The following is a 21,085-nucleotide window of genomic DNA, read 5'->3' on the forward strand; positions in this document are numbered from 1 at the left end:
TGCTGCACATAAATTTAAATGGACTTAATTTAACAACCTGTGTTAACATTACCAATGCATCTATTGTAAAAGGATCATTCTGGATGCTTTGTCTTACTTTTTTATTTCAGATTAAAATATTGATTTGGTTTCAGCCTGAGAGTGATTTCTTTAAGCTTGGAAAAAAATAATTTAACCATTTGACAGTATGTGCAGAGTGAAAAATACAAAGATTTGCCATCATATAAACATGCTGCTTTGAAAAAAGAAATAAAAACTCCTAAAATTCCTCAGCTGTTTGGAATAGAAACTTGAAATCTGGCAGAAAAATAAGTTGCTTATATGTATTATGGGGTTCTGTTAAAAAATTGGCTGTGTTAAATGAAGATAGAAAATATATTTTATACATGGAAACTGTTTTTGCAAATAAATTTCCCAGGATTCTATTGGCACTATATACCCATGTATATGTAAAAGGAATACAAATTCTATTTTTAGGCATACATAGAATAAGCTCCTGGAGAGTAAGTATACACAATATACCAGACCTCTGCTTCATTCATTAAACAAATGTACATCAGTCAAAAACCAGCTCTTGCACTTCAAGAAGCTTAGGACTAAAAGAAAAATAGTGATCACGCAATTAAAGGAGGCCTGAACTCTGCCTTTTTCTGTTTTGAAAACTTTTTCTTCTTTTCACTAACTTTTGTATACAAAATATATTTGTTTGTTTACTGATTTGATAAATATTAAATATACATTAAAACAATTGTTTGGATAACTTAGGACAAAGAACATATCTGTTATAATGGAATTTAAGATCTCTGTAACTCTATATAGGGAAAGTAATTTTCTGCATTTCGAGAGTTAAAATGCAGGTCTATATTTTATTAAAAAAATATCATATCTATTTATGATTTCTAAGTATCCTATGTAACCATGGGATCATATCCATGACTGTTTCAATGTATGTGACTCAAAATTCATTATTTACTTGGAGAACACACATGCTCGGTTTACAACTAAGTGAAATAAACTGAAATTTAGGTGGGTTCAGAAGGTCAAAAGTTAATTGAGCACAGTGTAGCTAGTGAAGCTGTAAATTTATGTTAAACTCAGAATAGGCAGATTTGAGGCTAAATCTTAGTGCAAATCATGGTAGCATCACAGAGCCGTTAGCCACTTAGTAGCACTGCTGGACTCTCCAGCTGTTCAAATACACCCTGAGGTGGGTGGGAGGCCTTTTCTGAGGCAGCAACCTAACACTGAAGTGACTACCACACCCCTGCCCCCACTCTTCATGCAGAATCCATGACTTCCCCCTCATATCCAGACAGCTTTACACAAGCACAATAGGCAGAAAAAGAGGAAGCTCTCTATAGAACTGTTTTGGAAGACATAATGGGTCCTGCTTGCATTAATGTCCTGATCCTCCAAGCAGTTTCAACAGTTCTAAAACCCTCTTTTATGGACTGGGTGAAAATCCCTTCCATACTAGGTCAGACTGGCCTCAGGGTCAGTCAGGCAAATGTACGGATGGGCTAGGAGGCCTGCTAAACCCCATCTCTTATTGCCATTTTAATCCTGCTTCAGGATTTACCTCTCTATTTTTTTAAAAACAGATCACAGCAAAATTGTTTGTAACTTTAAAGTCACCATTATTTCTAAGTCGGTTAGTATTTCATTAAAAAATCCTGGATGTCAACATATTCAAAACTGCACTGTGTTTTAAGTTAAAGCTCTACATCCCCCTTACTGCGCAGATCCTGGGCTTTAACAATTGTGGCAACCACAAAATCTGTTTGTATTCTGAGGGAAAGTCTCAAGGCAAGGTAAATTTGCCTGTGAATAGCTCTTCTGCTGCAGAGGCAAAATACATGAGGATTCTTAACAGAGATGGGTGAAAAACTTACATATTTTCAGATGTTAGACCCCTAAAACATGATTTTTTAACATTAAAACTGTCACTTTCCAATATAAATTCTTGTGTCAATAAAAATACTTGACCATTTAAATATTTAAGACAACTATATATTATGCATTAGTTACTTCCTGTGAAGAACAGAAAGAATTCTTTATAAGACAATTCTCTATCAGTAGTACTGCATACCTGTGCCACAACTCTCTCTCTATTTATAATCCATTCTTTCCATACATTAGAAAAGAAATTAAAGTTATTTTTATGTAAGGATTTTCTACTTCTAATTATTTAGAAAGATTAACTAACTTGCACTTAAATGAAAATGTGAGCCACAGTATAATCAATAAAACATCAAATAAAATTAGTTGTAAAATTAAGTCCTAAATATCATACATAGCTAGCAAATGCTGTTTTAATACATATACATAAAGGATTTCTAGTAATATAAATCTAAATATAATTGTAGTATATAGTTTCAAAGAACAATTTGCCTCTTGGGCGTTAAACATAAGTAAAAATATTTAAAAGCATAAATTACTAAAATATCCTTTGCCATTAGCTAGTATTTAAAGTAAATATACATACAATGAATATTATTGGTGATAAGCAGACATAAAAAAAACCTGTAGCTTGAATAATCCAAAATCTTAGATACTTATCTAAAGTGTCTTCCATAGTCTAATGATTCTCCATCAGGAAATGCACTCCCCACCATAACAATCTCCCTACCCTAAATAAACCCCTGCCCTGCTTATCCACTGCACTGCTTTCTTCAGGGAGACACCCAGAAGATTTGATTTTAATTTTATCTTCACCACATTACTACCATCTTGCTTTCCTCTAATGCATCAAAGTATGATATTCTTGAGCAAGAAGGAGGCTCTCTCTATGGCTTTCAAGCTACAGGTCACTGCCCCAATATAATAATGATCCAAAAAATATTTTGAATAAACCCTAAAACTAACCCATTCATATTAGCTATATTACCATTTACATTAACTGCTCACGTGAATTACCATAGGTACAAAATAACATAAAATATAGAAGATGTATAGTACCACATAGGGCATTGAGAAACTAGTTCATTTCCAATAGGAAAACCTTGAAATATTTCCCCACCCCTTGAATGAAAGCCCAAACTTTTGTAATTTGGGAAGTACTCTCAAAAATTCTTTCCTGGAGTCACAACAAGGATGTTTTAACATTCCTTTCCTGTCTCACATACTGAGGGCCAGCCTTAGGGAAAATGGTGCCTTGGGCAGACTTGTATTTTGGCACCCTTTCTTTGAGTTTAAGTATGTGGTAGACTGGAACAGACACCACACTGCCTACACATGCCCAAGGAGCAGCTGGAGGTAGGGGGGGGGAAGTGCTGTTGCTGCTGGGGTGTGTGTGGTGACCCCCCTGACAGTGGCACCGTGGGTCGTCGCCCACTGGTAAGGCCAGCCTTGCACATACTTATCTCTGGAAATAGGGAGGCCTAGCACCTTTCCTTTCCTTTTCTAGCAGCGAAAATCATCTTAGGGTTGACTACATGACCTGCTCTGCCTGTTCTCTAGCAAGGATCAAGTGAAATTTTAGAGTACTCCACAAGACCCCTTCATTCATTCCCATGAGAACAACTCATCCCTTTGCCTGTTTCTGTGACTAACAAGATCTCTGTTTCCAAGGAACTTAATGCAACTTTTTGTAAAAACCTATTTGTTTGTATTTACTTTTCTGTCTATAGCAGACTACTCATATATTTGAAGAACTAAAACAACAACATAAAAATAAGTATTAAATACCTAGAAAATTTCGAAGAATTTAAAATTGTAAAATGTCTATTTAGAGGTACATAACTTCCTTCATTATACACAAAAGCTTTTTAATTCAGAGTATACACTCTGCTTCCTCTGTCAGTAGGACACTGAATCCATTTATCAAATACAGTAGGAAGCTACCCGCCATTTGTGAATTATCTGCACACCCTGAGTGCTAATGGAAATGTCACTGTTGTAGCCATTAATCCCAAAATGTCAAAGAATAAAGCTGGAGGAGGGTGATGAGCAAGAACATAAATCACAGCCAGCACTGTGATGCCTGGAATGTGCCTGTGATGGACATTATGAATGGAAGTCCAACAACAAAGCACGCTGTTGTCCCTATTTCCTTATTCTGCATATTTGAAAATGCTATTTTTGTAACAAACCAGCATAGAAGATACTAAACAAACTTCTAGGAAACTGTATCTAAACTCTTCCTTGATTTCTCTATGTAAAAAAAAAAAATTGTTATAAAGCATTCTAAGACCTTTACAAACAGAGAGAGTAAATATTATTTTAACTGCAGTTATGTAAAAACAATGGTAGGAGACACTGGCTGGTATTGAATGTAGGTAAGTGTGTAAATAATTTCCACCATCAATCTTTCTTTCTACATCTGCTGAAACTTTCAAATTTTGGTCCAAAATTTTCCATGTTGTCTCTACCAGAGGCTAAATTAATTTAGAGGCTAAATTTATTTTTGGGCAAATGTCTGCATGTGCCCAATTTTGAGACAGGGAAAACTGAAAAATCATGCTTTTATCACTGTGAAAAAATCCTACCCTTGTATTGGTAGTCATGAGCAGAACTATCACAAAAAACAAGAGTTTGGCAGACAATATCCTAATGGAAGACAGGATTCTTCAGTTCATTAGGGAAAGGAAACTTATATTGGCTAAAATGTTAAAGTCACTTTGGGCATCAGGCTCATTAAACATCTGCTAATAGTATGCCACAGTGTACTGGGGTGTTGCTTTCCCCACCCAGCCTGACCAGGAAGGAGCTGCTGCTCAGAATATTCAGGCAGCAACTGTAAACGTCTTTGAAACATAAAAGGACACTAAGGAAAGGACCATCAATACATATACAGAGGACAATCTGCTTGCCAAAATTCAGTTAATTAACTTAGCTGAATAAAAGTTGAGGGGGAGAGGAGGAAGCATTTCCTCTCAGTTTCACAGAGGGCAGAAAATCTGTGTACTAGATTAAATTCGGATCTCAAGGACTAAAGTGGGGCACTTCAGTATGTTCTACAAGTAACTAGAGAGAAACATCATTACCACATCACGGCTTCAGACAACTCTTGTTTTTCCCTAAAGATTAGATAGCAGCTCTAGAGTCCCTACTAATCTGTTTTCATATTTAAGTATAATTTTTTTAGTAGGAAAGAGAGTAAGACATTAATTCAATGGACATGCTAAATATTAGTTCTACAAAAACAATCTGATTCTTACACTAAGAAACCACATATGCAAGCTGGCTGAAAGGTGCAAAGCCTCAAAAGTCCTGCTAGGAAAGGAATAATGTCCTCTGGAAAGACGGAATGTTTAAAAAAAATAAAAACCTGCTTATTTTGCTTATTAATAGTATGTATTAATTACACATTGATTATAATAAGAGCTATTAGCACAGCTCACAGTTAAAGTTACCTAATATTTTTCTTTACTCTTTATTATGCCAGAGTCACAATCTGGTATAATAAAGGTTCCTTCTTCAGGGAACAGAGAGGACAAGACAAGATATAAGAAATCTTTGCCAGCCCTATACCTGTACCAGTTTACTCTCTGCTGGTTTACTCTCTCTCAGTGTGGTCCAAAAGTGAAGGACAAACAGAGTCTCTGCCCATTCCATGTCTGCATCCACCCTCATAAAATGGTATGCAGTGGCAAACTGTATTTTATCCCCTGTGAAATCAGTGAGGCAGTTCAGTGATACAAAGAACCAGGCAAATACAGATGTAAAACATCCTGGAGTACTAAGAAATGGGTCAAACTGGTATGGAGGCATTACCAGCTGCTTTGCCGACATGACAGACTCAGCTCACGCATTTATCCCCCCCCCCCTTTAAAACAGTGTTCTTCAAACTTCTGATACCTAAGGCGCACTTTTTTCTGGATTGAAGTTGTTGGAACTCTTCACTCTTACACCCAAAAAAGAGTGTGTGTATGTGTATTTTTTCCCCCCAAGACATGTAACATATTCCACTTCCTTGCCAGAATAAATTATACCAGGGCTGGGACATACTGTTAAAAAAAAGAAATGCATAACTTTTCTGAATTTTGAAGGATCCTTTCTGAAAATCACAGAGACAGATCTAAATTCAGAAAAGATACAGAGGGAACCTTGAGGCTAAAAAAGTTGAGAATCACTATCTAGCTGGTGCCATTTATGGGTGGCTGGGGTACCTGTGCAGTGCTCTTTCCACTCTTCGTTCCCTTCCAACCCCCGATCCCTACTTCAGGGATAAGGTCAGTCCCCGCTCTGGCAAGGTCTCACACGAGAGTGACCACCCCTGGAGCCCGCTGCTGGAAGAGTGTGGGGGGAGGGCCAGGACAGCAGTTGCTTGGGCGTGTAGAAGGGCTGGGGAAGGCAGCAGCAGCAGTGGCAGTCCCCAGAGGAGCACCTGCAGGCACTGATGGAATAGCTGGCGCAGGCACAAAGTGGCTGACAGGGAAGAAGAGCATTTACATCCTCACACAGATGGATCTCGTGGCACATTTCTGTCCCTAACAGCACACCTTTTGAGAATCATTGCTTTAAACTCCCTCTTAAATCTCACTTCTAAAAGGCAGCAGGCAAACTGTAGTTCAGGCAGAACAATCCTTTCAGATAGTAATACTCACTCTAGCAACCTTATACACTTATCTTTGCCTTAAATTTCTATTACTTTCTCACTCAAGGTGCTGACAGAAGTGACATTTGTCGTGCAATTGCCCCCCTGAAAGCACTCTACAGCTGTGCCATGACAGAAATACATGGCTGCAGAGTGCTTTAAAAGTGGTCAATCATGCAGCAAATGAACCCTCAAATAATGAGGAATCAGATGAAGGTGCTCCAAAGTGCTCTTCTGTTCCCTAGGGTCAGTTTTTGAGTACAGTTGGGGCTGGGCTGATGCAACCCATCTCCAGCCCTGGTGCTGTCTGGAGGAAGAGAGGAGAGAGAAGGGAGGGGGAGAGGAAGATACAGGCTAGGGTTTGTCCAGCCTGAGCTAGAGTGGGGTGCCAGATTGAAGCCCCCCTGCCACATGGTCCCCACCCCTCACTTCCCTCTTTCAGTTCAGCCCAGGCGAACTCCCACACACAGCTTCTGCTTCCCCTCCCCCTCCCCCTGCCTTCCTGCAGACAGAAACAGATTGGGGAGGGGAGCGCTGCAAAAGCCCAACCAAATCACAGGGCAGGCGGGCAGGCAGGCAGGCTCCATTCCCGACTCAACAGGTGAATATCTATTGGGTTGAGAGAGTCATTCTAAGTTATGGCATTTTATGCAAAATGCCATGAGTTAGAGCTAGCGGGGACCTGCACATCTGTCAGTGCCCTCAGTGCCTATATTGTTATGTCCTCCTGTTGCTTCAGTCTTACCTTGTCATTAAATAGGATTAATTTGCACAGTCACATTTGGGGTAAACAGAAGATGAGTCAGAGGAACATAACTAAATATTCTTTTATTTAATTTTACAAAGTACTTTAATCTGAGGAATATAAAAGATAGTATGATCTACCTGTGTTTAATCTAATTAGTTCTCTTGTATGACAGGAACTCCCATTTAACAGCATGTGTGGTATGGCAGAAAGTGCAATTGTGTAGGTCGTGCATTAGATCCCATCATACTTTTACCTGCATGTGTAGAGGGGACCACAGTGATACAGTCTTTAATTACATGATCACATACTAATACTAACATACTAGTCTCATAAAAAAATTGAACAGCTGTGCCATAGACTATTACACAATCATGTGGGTGGCAAATTGGCTTAAGAATCGTACCCAGAGTGTGGTGGTGGACAAGCCGGTATCAATCTGGAAAGACGTGGGCAGTGGGGTCGCCCAAGGCCTGGTCCTTGGGCCAGTGCTATTTAATTTCTTCATCGGCAACCTGGATGAGGGCGTGGAAGCATTCTATCCAAATTTGCAGATGACACAAAACTATGGGACAAGGTAAACACACTTATGGGAAGAAACCAAATCCAGGTGGACCTGGACAGGTTAGAGAAGTGGGCAGAGAACAATAGGATGCAATTCAACAAGGACAAGTGCAAGGTGCTGCTCCTAGGGAGAGGAAAACACCAGCACACCTATAAGCTTGGGGATGACCTTCTCAGCAACACAACAGTGGAAGAGATTGCAAAGTCATTGTCGACTCCAAGATAAATATAGTTTCATAGTTTCTAGGGTTGGAAGGGACCTGAGTAGATCATCTAGTCCGACCCCCCTGCCATGGCAGGAAAGAGTACTGGGGTCAAATGACCCCAGAAAGGTGTTCATATAGCCTCCTCTTAAAAACCCCCAGGGTAGGAGCCAGCACCACTTCTCTTGGAAGTAGGTTCCAGATCCTAGCCGCCCTGACCGTGAAGTAGCGCCTCCTGATATCCAGCCTAAATCTACCCTCTGCCAGCTTGTGACCGTTATTCCTGGTCACTCCTGGCGGTGCTCGGGGGAACAGGGACTCCCCCAATGCCTGCTGGTTTTTCCTGACTAGTTTATAACAGGCCGCTAGATCCCCCCTAAGCCTTCTCTTTTGGAGACTGAACAGGTTCAGGTCCCTCAGCCTCTCCTCATAGGGCCTGCCCTGTTGTCCCCTGATCATGCGAGTGGCCCTCCTCTGCACCCTCTCCATGTTTTCCACATCCCTCTTGAAGTGCAGCGCCCAGAACTGGACGCAGTACTCCAGCTGCGGCCTGACCAGCACCGCATACAGGGGGAGAATCACCTCCTTGGACCTGCTCAAGATGCATCTGTGGATGCATGACAAGGTACAGTTGGCCTTCCTGACTGCCTCCCCACACTGCCGGCCCATGTTCATCTTGGAGTCAATGATGACTCCAAGATCCTTTTCCGCCTCTGTGCTGAGAAGAGGGGAGTCCCCCAACCTGTAGGTATGGTGCCAGTTGTTCCTCCCCAGGTGCATCACTTTGCACTTGTCTTTGTTGAATCCCATCCTATTCTCGTCTGCCCACCCTTGTAACCTGTCTAGGTCCGATTGTAGTCTGTTGCTTCCTTCTAGCATACCCACATCCCCCCACATCTTAGTGTCATCAGCAAATTTGAACAGGGTGCTTTTCACCCCCTCATCCAAGTCACTGATGAAGATGTTGAACAGTGTAGGCCTGAGGACCGAGCCGTGCAGAACCCCACTGCCCACGTCCTTCCAGGTTGAGAAAGACCCATCCACTACCACCCTCTGGGTGCGGCCCTCCAGCCAGTTGGAGACCCATTTGACTGTGTGGGTGTCAACACCGCAGTCCCCCATTTTCTTGATGAGAACGGGGTGAGAGACAGTGTCGAAAGCCTTCCGGAAGTCCAGGAAGACTATGTCCACTGCTACCCCTGCATCTAATGATTCGGTGATCTGATCGTAAAAGGTCACCAGGTTGGTCTGACAGGACCTGTCACTGATGAACCCATGTTGGGTGCCCCTCAGCATGCAGTCCCCAGCTGGCCCCTCCTGGATGTGTTCCAGAATAATTTTCTCAAACAGCTTGCCTAGGATTGAGGTAAGACTAACTGGCCTATAATTTCCCGGGTCCTCCTCCTTCCCCTTTTTGAAGATGGGAACCACGCTGGCCCTCTTCCAGTCCTCCGGCACCACACCAGAGCACCACGAATGCTCGTAAAGCCGTACCAGGGGTCCTGCAATGACCTCGGCCAATTCCTTTAGACCGGCTGACTTGAATACGTCCAGTCCCTCCAGAAGTTCCCTAACTAGTTCCTCACTAACCCTTGGCCCAGGTGTGCCTCACTTGGGGCCCAAGGGGGGCCCAGCAGGGAGGTGACTGTTCTGGTCTCTACTTAGGAAGACGGAGGCAAAGAAATCGTTAAACATGTTAGCTTTGGTGTGACGACCAAATTTCCCAACGTGTCCTGCAGGGGCCCCACATTACCCGGAACCTTCTTTTTACCTCCTATGTATTTAAAGAAGGACTTCTTATTGTCCTTAATCTGGGAAGCTAGTCCTAATTCCATCTCAGCATTGGCCTTCCTGACTGCCCCCCCCCACATCTCTGAGCAACTTTAGTATAGTCGTCCCTGGTGATGTCCCCTTCTTTCCACTGGGTGTATGCCACCCTTTTAGCAAGAAGACATTCCCGGATGCTCTTGGTGAGCCATGGAGGCTTGTGTGCCCTCCTGCTCCCTTTGATCCTCATTGGGATTACCTCCCTTTGGGCTTGGAGGATCGTCTCCTTAAGGAGTGACCACTCTCCTTGAACATCTGGCTCCCCTCCCCTCTGGGACCTCAACACTTCCCCAAATACCCTCCTTAGCTCATTGAAGTTTGCCCTACTGAAATCTAGGGCTGCTGCTTTACTGCAGGCCTTTGCCACCTTGCGCTGGATGGTGAATTCCAGCAGGTGATGATCACTGTCGCCCAGGTGGTCAAGCACCCGCAACCCCCTCACCAGGTCATCACCCATGGCCAGCACTAGGTCCAACAAGACGTCTCCCCTGGTGGGGCTGTGCACCTCCTGGGTTAGATGGAGGTCCTGCACTCTGTCTAAGAACCTGCGTGAGCGGTCAGACCTGGCTGACTGCTCTTCCCAGCAGATGTCCGGGAAGTTCAGGTCCTCCATAACTACCACATCCTTAGACTTCACGACCTCACTGAGCTGACCTAAGAATTCCTGGTCAAGCTCTTCCCCCTGGTTGGGAGGTCTGTAGTAGACCCCCATTGTTAAGTCTGTTTCCCCTTGACTGCCATGTACTTTAACCCAAAGCACTTCAGAGTGCCTTTCCTCTGACTCCTTGCTAATTGACAAGGATGTGTATTCCTCCTTAATGTAGAGTGCCATGCCCCCACCTCTCCTTCCTATCCTGTCCCTCCTGTACAGCCTATAGCCCTCGACATTTACCACCCAGTCATGCGTTGAGTCCCACCACGTTTCAGTGATCCCCACTATGTCCAGGCTGGTGTCAGCTAGCAGGAGGATGAGTTCCTGCTTGTTTCCCATACTATGAGCGTTTGTGTAGAGGCATTTGAGGCCTCCTGTGGATGTGTGTACTGACCCCCTTGTCCCAGTGCTGCCCTGGCCCCTGTCGCTTACCTGTTTATTTGTTTCGCTCGTTGGTCTAGGCTGGGCTGTAGTTGTGGGTGTTGCTTGGTCTGGCAGTCCGATGTTTCCTCTGCCCTCAACTTCCCCTTCCCCCTCATTGACATATGAGTTGTCAATGTGACTGTAACAGGATGGTGTCCTAGGGATTGCTGTGATCTCCCCTAACGTCCCCCTTACTGTGTGCCAAGTTAGCCTAAAAGGGCACCCACAATTCTCACCTGCCACATCTTTGATGTTAAACGTATAATAGGGAGGCTACCTTTCTGTCCTCTTGGACACGGTTTTACTGCTGTACATGGGCCCCTTTCTGTAATGGGTGCTTCTGTGCACCCCAGCCTTATAGGCTATGCATGGCTCCAACTACCCCTTTACCACGCTCCAAGCCTCACTGATGGAACTGACATTCTTCGGTCTCGCACTGTCTCACTGGCACTCAGGCTCTCCGCAGCCCTGTCTCACTCTGAGCCCTCTCTGGCGCTTGGGCTCTCCATAGCCTTGTCTTGGACTACATTTCACTGGAGCTCAGGCTCTCCACTGCCCTGTTCCGCACTGTGCTCCACTGGCGTTCGGGCTCTCCGCAGCCCTGCCTTGCTCTGTGCCTCAGTGGGTGCTTGTCAATCGCTGCCCCCTCTCTGGGCCTCATGAATTGCTGCCATCTCTCTGGGGCTTCTCTCGCCACCTCCTCTCTGGGGCTTCTTGCTCTGCGCCTCACTGGCTACAGTGACGAAGTAATTAGCAGAGCTATCCGCACTTTGTCACGCTTTAGTAGGTGCATCACGAACAGGTCCAGGGAGGTGATGCTTCCCCTCTTTGCGGCACTGGTCAGGCTGCAGCTGGAGTACTGCATCCAATTCTGGATGCCGCAATTCAAGACTGCTGTGGACAACCTTGAGAGGGTCCAGAGAAGGGTCATTTGTTTGGTTAGAGGCCTGAAGGGAAGGCCCTATGAGGAAAGGGTGAGGGATCTGGACCTTTTCAGCCTCCACAAGAGAAGGCTAAGGGGGGATCTTGTGGCAGTATACAAATTCACTGGGGGGGGCAGGGGGCAGCAGGGAATAGGAATCTCCTTGGAATAACCAGGAACAGCAGCCACAAACTGATAGAGAGTAGAGTTGGGTAGGACATCAGAAAGAACTTCTGCACAGTTAGGGTTGCCAGAATCTGGAATGGGCTTTTAAGGGAGGTGGTGCTCTCTCCTACCTTGGGGGTCTCCAAGAGACTGGACAAGCACCTGGCTGGGGTCACATGACCCAAGCACTTTTTTTCTGCCATGGGCAGGGGACGGCCTCGATGATCCACTGACGTCCCTTCCGACCTTAACATCTATGAATCTACACTAATTTTTCCCCAGGGACCTAACTTCAGTGCACAAAAGAGATCTCTTCTGGGAAGAAATCAGGACTGCACAATGAAGTACTATCTACAGGACCTTTGCCAATTGTTGCAGAATTTGGATGTATACAGTAAAAAACAGAAGAAAAAAGCCAAAACAAAAGCCAGTCTTATGTACTGACCTGGAGAATCAGATTTAATTTTTGTCCCTGCCATAGAATGCTTTTATAATGCTAGGCCTCCCACTTAAAATAAAATTGCCATAGGTGGTCACTAGTGATGTCTCTCTCCTGTTCTGGATACCCAACTTGAAACCCCAGGACAGGGCTTTGCAGGAATAGTAAGCACTTAAAGCCACAACTGAAATCAACAAGATCTATTCTTAAAACATATGAAGTGCTATACTAATGCTAAGTGCTAAATATTTTGAGTTTGACGCAGGGCCGGATTATGACACACTGGAGCTCTAAGCTATGTCAAGCTAAAGAGGCCCCACAGCATTACCAAAAAAAGTGTATTATTCTAACAGGAAGGACAATGAAAATAGAAATATTTAAGCTTTATATTTGCATTTATACATAGGCAAAAGTGCAACAAAAAACTAATCTTCAAACATATATCTTGCAATAAGCCTATCTGCATTATGAAATACTTTCAAGTTAAAACACTTTATGATTTCTTAATTAGCATATATGAAAACTTTTAATCTACAGCAACACAAGAACAATTACACAGATCAGCACTTACTACATGGAAGCAGCAATACAACCTGTGGGGGGGGTAAGAGGGGTGCCAAGTGGCCAGATGTGAAGGGGGCAGCAGTGTGGAGTCACAGCACTGCTCCACCTGGCTCCATGGAGCCACCCAAAGGCAAGGCCCGGGATGGTCACCCTGATTCACGCCCCCAGGGATGGCCCTGGATATAAGCATGGAAATGCGTTATTTCTCCAACAAGATTAACATCAACATCATCAAGATACTTTTTCATAAGAAGCTTTACACCTTCACACAGCTGTTTTTCTGAGGCATATAAATCAATCAAAAATTAATTTTTTTTCCCAAAATTTTTGTATGCGACTGCTTTCTTCTTCAAGTTGGTTTCAAGTACATCCATCATAGGAATAAAGGATTTCACTTGAAACTTGTCTCTTGGAGAAAGCGCTTCATTGGCATTAAGTGCATCACCATCATTGACTTATTTTTTTCTCATTCTTTTCCTTTTATTCACATACTTGTAGTCTACATCAGGCAGATATTCTTTTGCTTTGAGTTCAATTTCATCAAAACTTTCTCAGGTTTCTTTCAAAAAGTGAGAGAGTGATGTGTAAAGCTTTGCACACTTACTAAGGGTTATCTGTGTATTCTGTAGGACCTTGCTGGTTTTGTGGAACTCATCTAACAAACGATTCCAAAGTTCTAACGTGAACAAAAACTTTTAATTCCTTCATTTTCTCCTGAAGAATGCCAGCTTCTCTCCTTGTATCACCCTTTTCACTGTCATCAGTATGAACATGAGTAAGAGCATCAATAACTGAATCATCTCTCAGCTATGGCTGAAGTAGCCTTTGCATGTGCTTCCCACCTGGTGTCAGAGATGTTTAGGATTGTAGAATCAGGACCCAAAAATGATTTGAGCACTGTCCTGTGTTTTGTAGAGTCAGAGAAGAACGTGTATATTTGTTGAACAACAGCAAAAAAAATTTACTGCATCTAGGCAGTAATCGACTGCAGCACGGCCAACAAGATTCAGTGAATGTCCAGCACATGAAATACATATCGTATACTCATTTTTCTCTAGATGTTTTTGCTGCATGCCATTATACCTTCTTGCCATGTAGGCTGCATTATCATATGACTGTCCTCTGCATTTACTGCAGTCAACTTTGCAGTCATTGCCTAGATAACCCTGCACCATGTTGGCCATACTTTCACCACTATGATTTTCTAATTGAAGGAAAGTTAGAAAGTGCTCAATGGGAAAACTATCATTGAGTGACACATATCTTACAATAACAGTTAGTTGATCAATATGTGAAATATCTGGTGTAGAGTCAACAGAAAAACTGAAGTATCCTGCTTTTCTCAAGTCATCCAAAATAGATCCTCTTACTTATTTCACCATAAGCTGGATGAGTTGGTCATATATTGTTTTAGACAAGCATGAAGACTTCCCAGATCTGCTGTTTCCATAATGTTTATATGGTTAGCAAGAAATGGATCAAACTTAGCAATGAGTTCTATCAAGCCAAGAAAGTTCCCACTATGTAACAAGCCAAACTTCTCATTGCTTCTCTCTCCCCTAAAAGTTAATCCATGCTCTGCTAAAATGCACACAACTGCAATAACACATTCAAGTACATGCCTCCAGTACTTTTGCTCCTTTTTCATCTGTTCCTCCAGGTGTGAGTCCAAGGTTAACCCACATTGCCTCATTAAATATGTAAGCAAAGATGTTCTATGACCCTCAGGAGTTCTCATGATTTTGAATTCCAACAGGGTTTGACCAGTTATTAAACCCATCGCTAGCCAGTTCTCATGATGATGTTGAAAAGAGCTTGCAAACAAAACAGTAAACACAACCGGTTGTTGGAGAGTATACAAGTCACTCCCAATTGTATTTTTCACCATTAGCTTTTCTTGAATAAAATAGACTGTTTGAATAATATCTAAATTAGTTTTTGAATGGCTGCTTTGATTTCTCAAATGGGCCATTCCAAAGTTGACACTCTTAGGGGCCTTTCTGTATCCAGAATGAAATATCATCCTCAGTCAAGACACCCCAGAGACTAAGATCACTGGGCTTTGTGCATCTACTTTCTTCAGCTGGGATTTCAGGCTCTGCAACATTCTCAAGTGTAGTAATCATGTCCACATCTGTATAATCTATCCAAGTAGAAGAGGTGGATGCCTGTGATTGCTGTAGTCCTGGCTGACTCTCTTGAGTATGAGATTCCTCCTTTATTAGAGTGAAATAACTGTGAACTTTCGGTAATTGTTTTAGCTGCCCTTCAATCAGCTGCTTCTTGTCTCTCTTCTGACATACACTTTCAAAAGTCCTCTTAATTTTTAACAACCGATTATGTAAAACTTGAAACTTCATATTACAGTGTGACAGGGGGCAGCTCTTGAGGCCGGATCATATGTCGGCCTGCCCACCTATCGCTATGGGGCAATCTGCCCGGTCTCACCTGCCATGACTTTGCTGCTCCTACAAACAGATGGTAAATATGGGAGACTGCCCATTACATGCCCCGATGCCAGGGGGCACTATCTGCAGCTATACCACAGCCCATGCCTTGCAGATGGCATCTAGGTTAACATTACTCCAGGTCTGCGACTGGAGCAAACTGAGTCCAAAGTTGGGCTCCACACACATGCACATTCACACCACCTCCCCTCTCACAGGAGGCCTCTTCCACTCTGCCTCTCTCTCACCAGGACCTCTGGCCTACTGCCCGTTACCAGGCCACACTCCACTGCCCTGCTTCTCCTTGAGAGGCTCCTCTTGAGCCATCAGGCTTCACTACTCTTATACTGACCTTCAGTTCCTGCAAGTTCCCCTACTCTATGCAGTCCAGTCTTATGCCAAACCCTAGTCTAATTCTGCCCCAATCCTCTCACCGGGCACAACTTCTCATGGGCCTGGCCCTTGCACTGTCCTTCAAGTTTACTCCCATTCAACCCTACTCAGCACGCCCCTTGGGCTGTCGTTCAGGCCTACTTTGACTTCAGTCCTACTCAGCCCCCTCACATGCACAGCCTTTCAGGCTTACTTGCACTTCAACCCTACTCTGTGTGGGGCCACCCAATGCTCTCCACACTATCCACTCTGGGACCTCATATCCCTGCTGGGCTCAGGTGCCTACATGTGGGCATACCTGGCCCCCACTATTCCCAGAACTCTACACTACCCCCTCTGGGGTCTCTCATCCCTGCTGGGCTCTAAGCAGTAGCTTACCTAGCTTGTGACTAAATTTCACCCTCCCCCCTGGTTTGCCACATCTAGCTAGTAGATATATTGACCTTTAGAGGGCATTTGGACAGTGTGTAGTAACTAAAGCCTGGGGTCACACACTGAACCACGAGAATGAAGCAAGATATTGAATAGGTGATCATTATGTGAGCATCACTGATCACTGAATAAGGCAGGTAGAAAATATTGAACATATAATATAAAGACTGTCATAATGAAGATTGGGACAAAACTGAGATTGCACAAGCACGTCCTATTTTGTGCTTAGCTACATAACTTTAATAACATTCTTTGAATGTACTATTTTATGGATGATAATGTGGTATATTATAGCTTTGCACTGAACATAGTTATTATACACTAAAGCAGAATTTAATCTAAGTAATCAATATATGTATAAAATATTTTATAAAAAAGTTTCCAAGTATTTTTAATATTAAATATCATTATTAAAAATCTTAAAATTGTTAGGACTTGTTTTGTTTCCAAAATAATTTAAAACCTTGTAAAAATGTTCAGTTAATTGGTGGTCAAATGAAAAATGATTCTCACTATCTTCATAATAAAAACAGTTCTTTAAAATATTAGTAAAATAAAGTCAAGATTTTAGTGTACTACAGAGAGAGATCATAAACTAGCTAAAGAAAAGTTGTCTGGTGTCATGACAGTTATAATAAAACACATACTATAGCATTACAATGTTCTACTTACATTCACACTGTATGACATCTAAGTTAAACTGCTGAATGGCTCCCATGCTTATCTGTTTTAACTCACTGTCCAGTAGCATTTGCATCAGGGATGTTGAAAGATGTTGGCAGGCTGACATGCAAGCTGTCTGGGCCACTTTTCCCTGATAAAAAGGGTAACAAGTTGTAAAACAGCAAAGAAATCATATATCACCAGAGAATTATTTATATTACGTAAACTCAAATTCTCAATATGATTTTGCTTAAAGCAGAAACTGAGCTATCAACATTTCTGCTATTATTTGATGCAACCGTATCTGTTGGTTTCAAATATATTAAACCCTTATGGAAATTAAAAATAATCCGTATATAATGTCAATGAAATATGTTAATAACTTCATGACAACATTTTTAATGCAGTGAAAACTGGAATGGGAATTCTACATGTTCCACAGCATCCAACAGAAAATAGCTCTCTAAAAGTAAAATGTTTACTTTTTGTTGGGCATTTTTCCATAATAGTGTTATTATTATTAATGACATATTAGATTGTTAATTTCTCCTCCCAAAACTGTTGCTTTCTTTAGATTTTCAGACCCGTTCAAAGTCCTTACACACTGATTTCTGGGGAACTGAATAAAGTAGCCACAAAATAAAATGTACCCTCTTCTGTATAACATATGCAAAAATTATGATGAAAAATATTGCTATGTTTATAAAGTAAACTACTTCCCATCACAAAATCTTAATAGAACAAAGCATAAAATCAGGTATGAATGTGCTAAAACTCTTTAAAATCAAACAACAGGAATTTAAAACAAAATAATATGAAAGCTCCACAGCAGATGGAAAACACAAACAAGTTGAAATTTCACAAGTTATACCTTGTGAATACCTAGTTAGATCATTACTTTCTCTCGATAGTGATGTCATCTTTTGGAAGCATGGGAATTTTTGTTTTAAAATATAATTCTATGATTTGTGGTTTAATGCGGTATTTGTTTTTAAATGTACTTTTACATAAAATGTATTACTATAATGAATTCAAGTAATTAATATAATGTATTTTCTAACACATTCAATATTAATTTTATACATCTTACTGGGGAAACTACTGCAGTACAAATATCTTTAACTTTTTAATAAAATGAGGCCTAATCTTTTAATTATAAAGAATCAGATTTCATTCTCTTGGTAATGTAAGTGCAACTCTTCCACTTCAATGGGATCTATTTGCAGATAGCAAGTTTGGCTCTAAATATTTTGCTGTATTTTCATGAATTTACTGCTATTAGTGGATTTATTAAAGTAATACAGATTACAATATATTATTCTTAAGTACTCTAAATTTCTCCTGATTTTTATTCATAGATATTAAATTACGCATTCTGTTCACACATCAAACTGAAACCCTAAACAATTTTTGCTAATACTTTGTAGCACTACAACATCATGAACCATAAGGCACTGCACAACTAAAATGAGCTGTCAGTTTCTTAATTGAAAAACCTCAAAAAGGAAAGCAGAAGCAAATAACATATTTGACCAAAACAGATGAACAGACAATAAGGAATGTAAGAAACAATGCAAGAACAGCATGCTTAAAAGTCTCCCAAACCCAATGGTAATTATCTTGGGAGACATGCAGCTCTATTCCTCAAGCAGAACAATATAAGTAGGAATGGAAAAAAAGAAAGAAAAAAAAAGAGAGGGGAAAAAAAAAATCAATGGGTGACAGTTCATTTAATTACTATGTAAGGTTTGAGATACTTAATGGAAATGCCATTTTGATTTAATGGAACAATCAGTACACTCAATTTTAATGTACTGCTCCGTCAAACCAGCTCCATGTCCTGTTTATGTTGCCACTATAATGTTATAAAAGTATAAGCAGATTAATAGGTTGTCAAGAAAAAATGATATTCAATTAATTTTATATGCAAACTCTGTATTCTATGAATATTAGAAAGAAACATTTTACCTTACTAATTTTTGTAGACTGGCATATATCAATAGTACTGGAGCGCAAGATAATGATTACACTACAGAAATATATGACATGAGAGAATTCTGTTGGACATTTAAAATAAGTATAATTATATTCGCATTTAATGCTTATTTTAAATGACATAAAATGACAACATTCTAATATTTAAATTATTTCCAACTATGCACTTGAACTACAGGCTTATTGTTCTCATAACATAGTTAAATGATAAAAAGGCAGAAAAGTTTCCATCTGCAATTTATAGCTTTTCAGTAAGACCAGTATACTTAAATAAATCTAAATGAAAAGGAAAGCTAAATCTATTAAGCTGATCAGTAAACTGTAAGAAGCTGTTTTATTGCTATACAAAACTTAAACACATTTACAGATATATTTTGCACAGTTCAGTCTTTCAAGCTCAAAATGCATTGAAAGTACTGCACTTATAGTAAATGATACTGAAAAACAATAATTAATATATATATTAGTATACAGTAACAATTATAATCTGTAATTATTAATAGAAACTGTGAAACAATCATATTTGAAAGCAAAGTTCTAGCTATGAAGTTCTGTGACATTTATTCATAAGCTTAGAGTCAAATTTGTATCATATAATAATTTATTATCCATATTTTGCAATTTTTTTCATATTTCATGTTTTAAGAAAAGGAACTATGGGAGGCATAAATGTTATGACAATGTACTATTATACCTTCAGTTTAAAAAGTTCAGTTCATTTTAAGGCACCCTTAATATTTAACACTGCTAGCTCTTTTTGCAGTTACAATATCTAGCAATTAATTTAAATAAGTATAATGCAGAAATTCAGCAGTTATATTACATTCTACAATTGCTTAAACTATAAATAAACTACTATCTACAAAGTGTATTCTTTCATGTGACCAGTCTGAAGTCCAGAAAACAGGGACCCTATTCTATAATAAACAACACCTGCTAATAGTTTAAACTGAATTACTTTTTACCCACCCTTTATATTTTACTGAAATACAAGTTTGTAAAAAAAGAAAACCCTTACACAAACTTCTTATATTTCAAAGGAGCTTGTAAAAGAGAATCTGCTGACATATTAAATCCTTTTCTGTAGTACCCAAAAGCTTTTCACTTAAGAACAATTGCAGTAAAGAGACATTTGGCTCCTAGGAAATTCCCAAAGGGTCAGCCACATGCATCCTTCCATGGCACCTTCACGGTACTGCTTTCTAAGATCCATACTAGCTGCCTCAAAAGCAGCTTTCATCATTCACTAGGGTGTCAGTCAATATGATTTATGGACTGCATTCAACAAAGTCAAAGCATATAGAATGAGAAATATGACTACAATCTGCTAATTTGTTTTGTATTGAGCCACTTAAGAGTCAAAGACCTGATGTCAGGCTGAGACCGGCAACACAATTAACCAGCTGGTGACAGATTCATCCATCCTCCCTGCCAGGCTATGCCAATCAAAGACAGCATGAGGCGACATTTGGAGAAATCAGTAAGAAAGCCCATTCTCTAAGCAGGCTATGTGGGCTTCTGATTGACAGTTTTTGAATATAGTTTTTTGAGCACTGCCACCCTTTACCTAATAGCCCCACACTGCAAGCTGTGAAATAAGGCTTTTACTGACAATCAAAAGAACAATAAGACAACACAAACTACCATCCCCCAACATAAAAGGAAATAACAAAACTTGCCTGTTAAATTGAAAGTTAAACTTCCAAATTAATTTAATATCATTGCCATTAAACAATTTTAATACTCACTGAAACTATACGGGAAATAAATATATGCATTACAGCAGTCCCATTAATTAAGAATAGTTTTTGATTCCAATTTGCACAAATATATCCAACTTTACTAATATGCTGAACAAATGTATATATTAAAAAGGTGGAGAATGCTAAAAAATACTTAATTCCACTGTGACTTCTGTAACTCTGGCCCAATTTCTCTTTCCTAAGAAGCAGATCAAAATAAACCAATTAAATATACCTATTTAAATATAATTTGTAACTTTTTTGACATGATCATTCTCTTCTAAAGAGGAAAGTTGTCTTTATTTCTAATCCTGTGTTAATAAAATACATGAATCACCTGCAACTCTCTAACAGCACTTGCTAGATCAAAA

The 21,085-nt window shown here is 40.6% G+C and overlaps 1 protein-coding gene across 9 annotated transcripts in view; it reads right to left on the minus strand.

The window, feature by feature from the left end:
* EXOC6 (exocyst complex component 6) overlaps nt 1-21,085 on the minus strand; it is a 166,313-nt gene that overhangs the window by 36,788 nt on the left and 108,440 nt on the right. For all 9 annotated transcript variants that reach the window (XM_090058751.1, XM_090058748.1, XM_090058750.1 and 6 more), the window contains one exon: nt 16,987-17,128. In XM_090058751.1, coding sequence (XP_089914877.1) covers nt 16,987-17,128 — 142 coding nt within the window. The remainder of the gene's footprint in view (nt 1-16,986; nt 17,129-21,085) is intronic.

Source organism: Crocodylus siamensis, chromosome 7 (assembly GCF_052110815.1).
Source record: "Crocodylus siamensis isolate JL-2025a chromosome 7, ASM5211081v1, whole genome shotgun sequence".
Taxonomy (NCBI): Eukaryota; Metazoa; Chordata; order Crocodylia; family Crocodylidae; genus Crocodylus; species Crocodylus siamensis.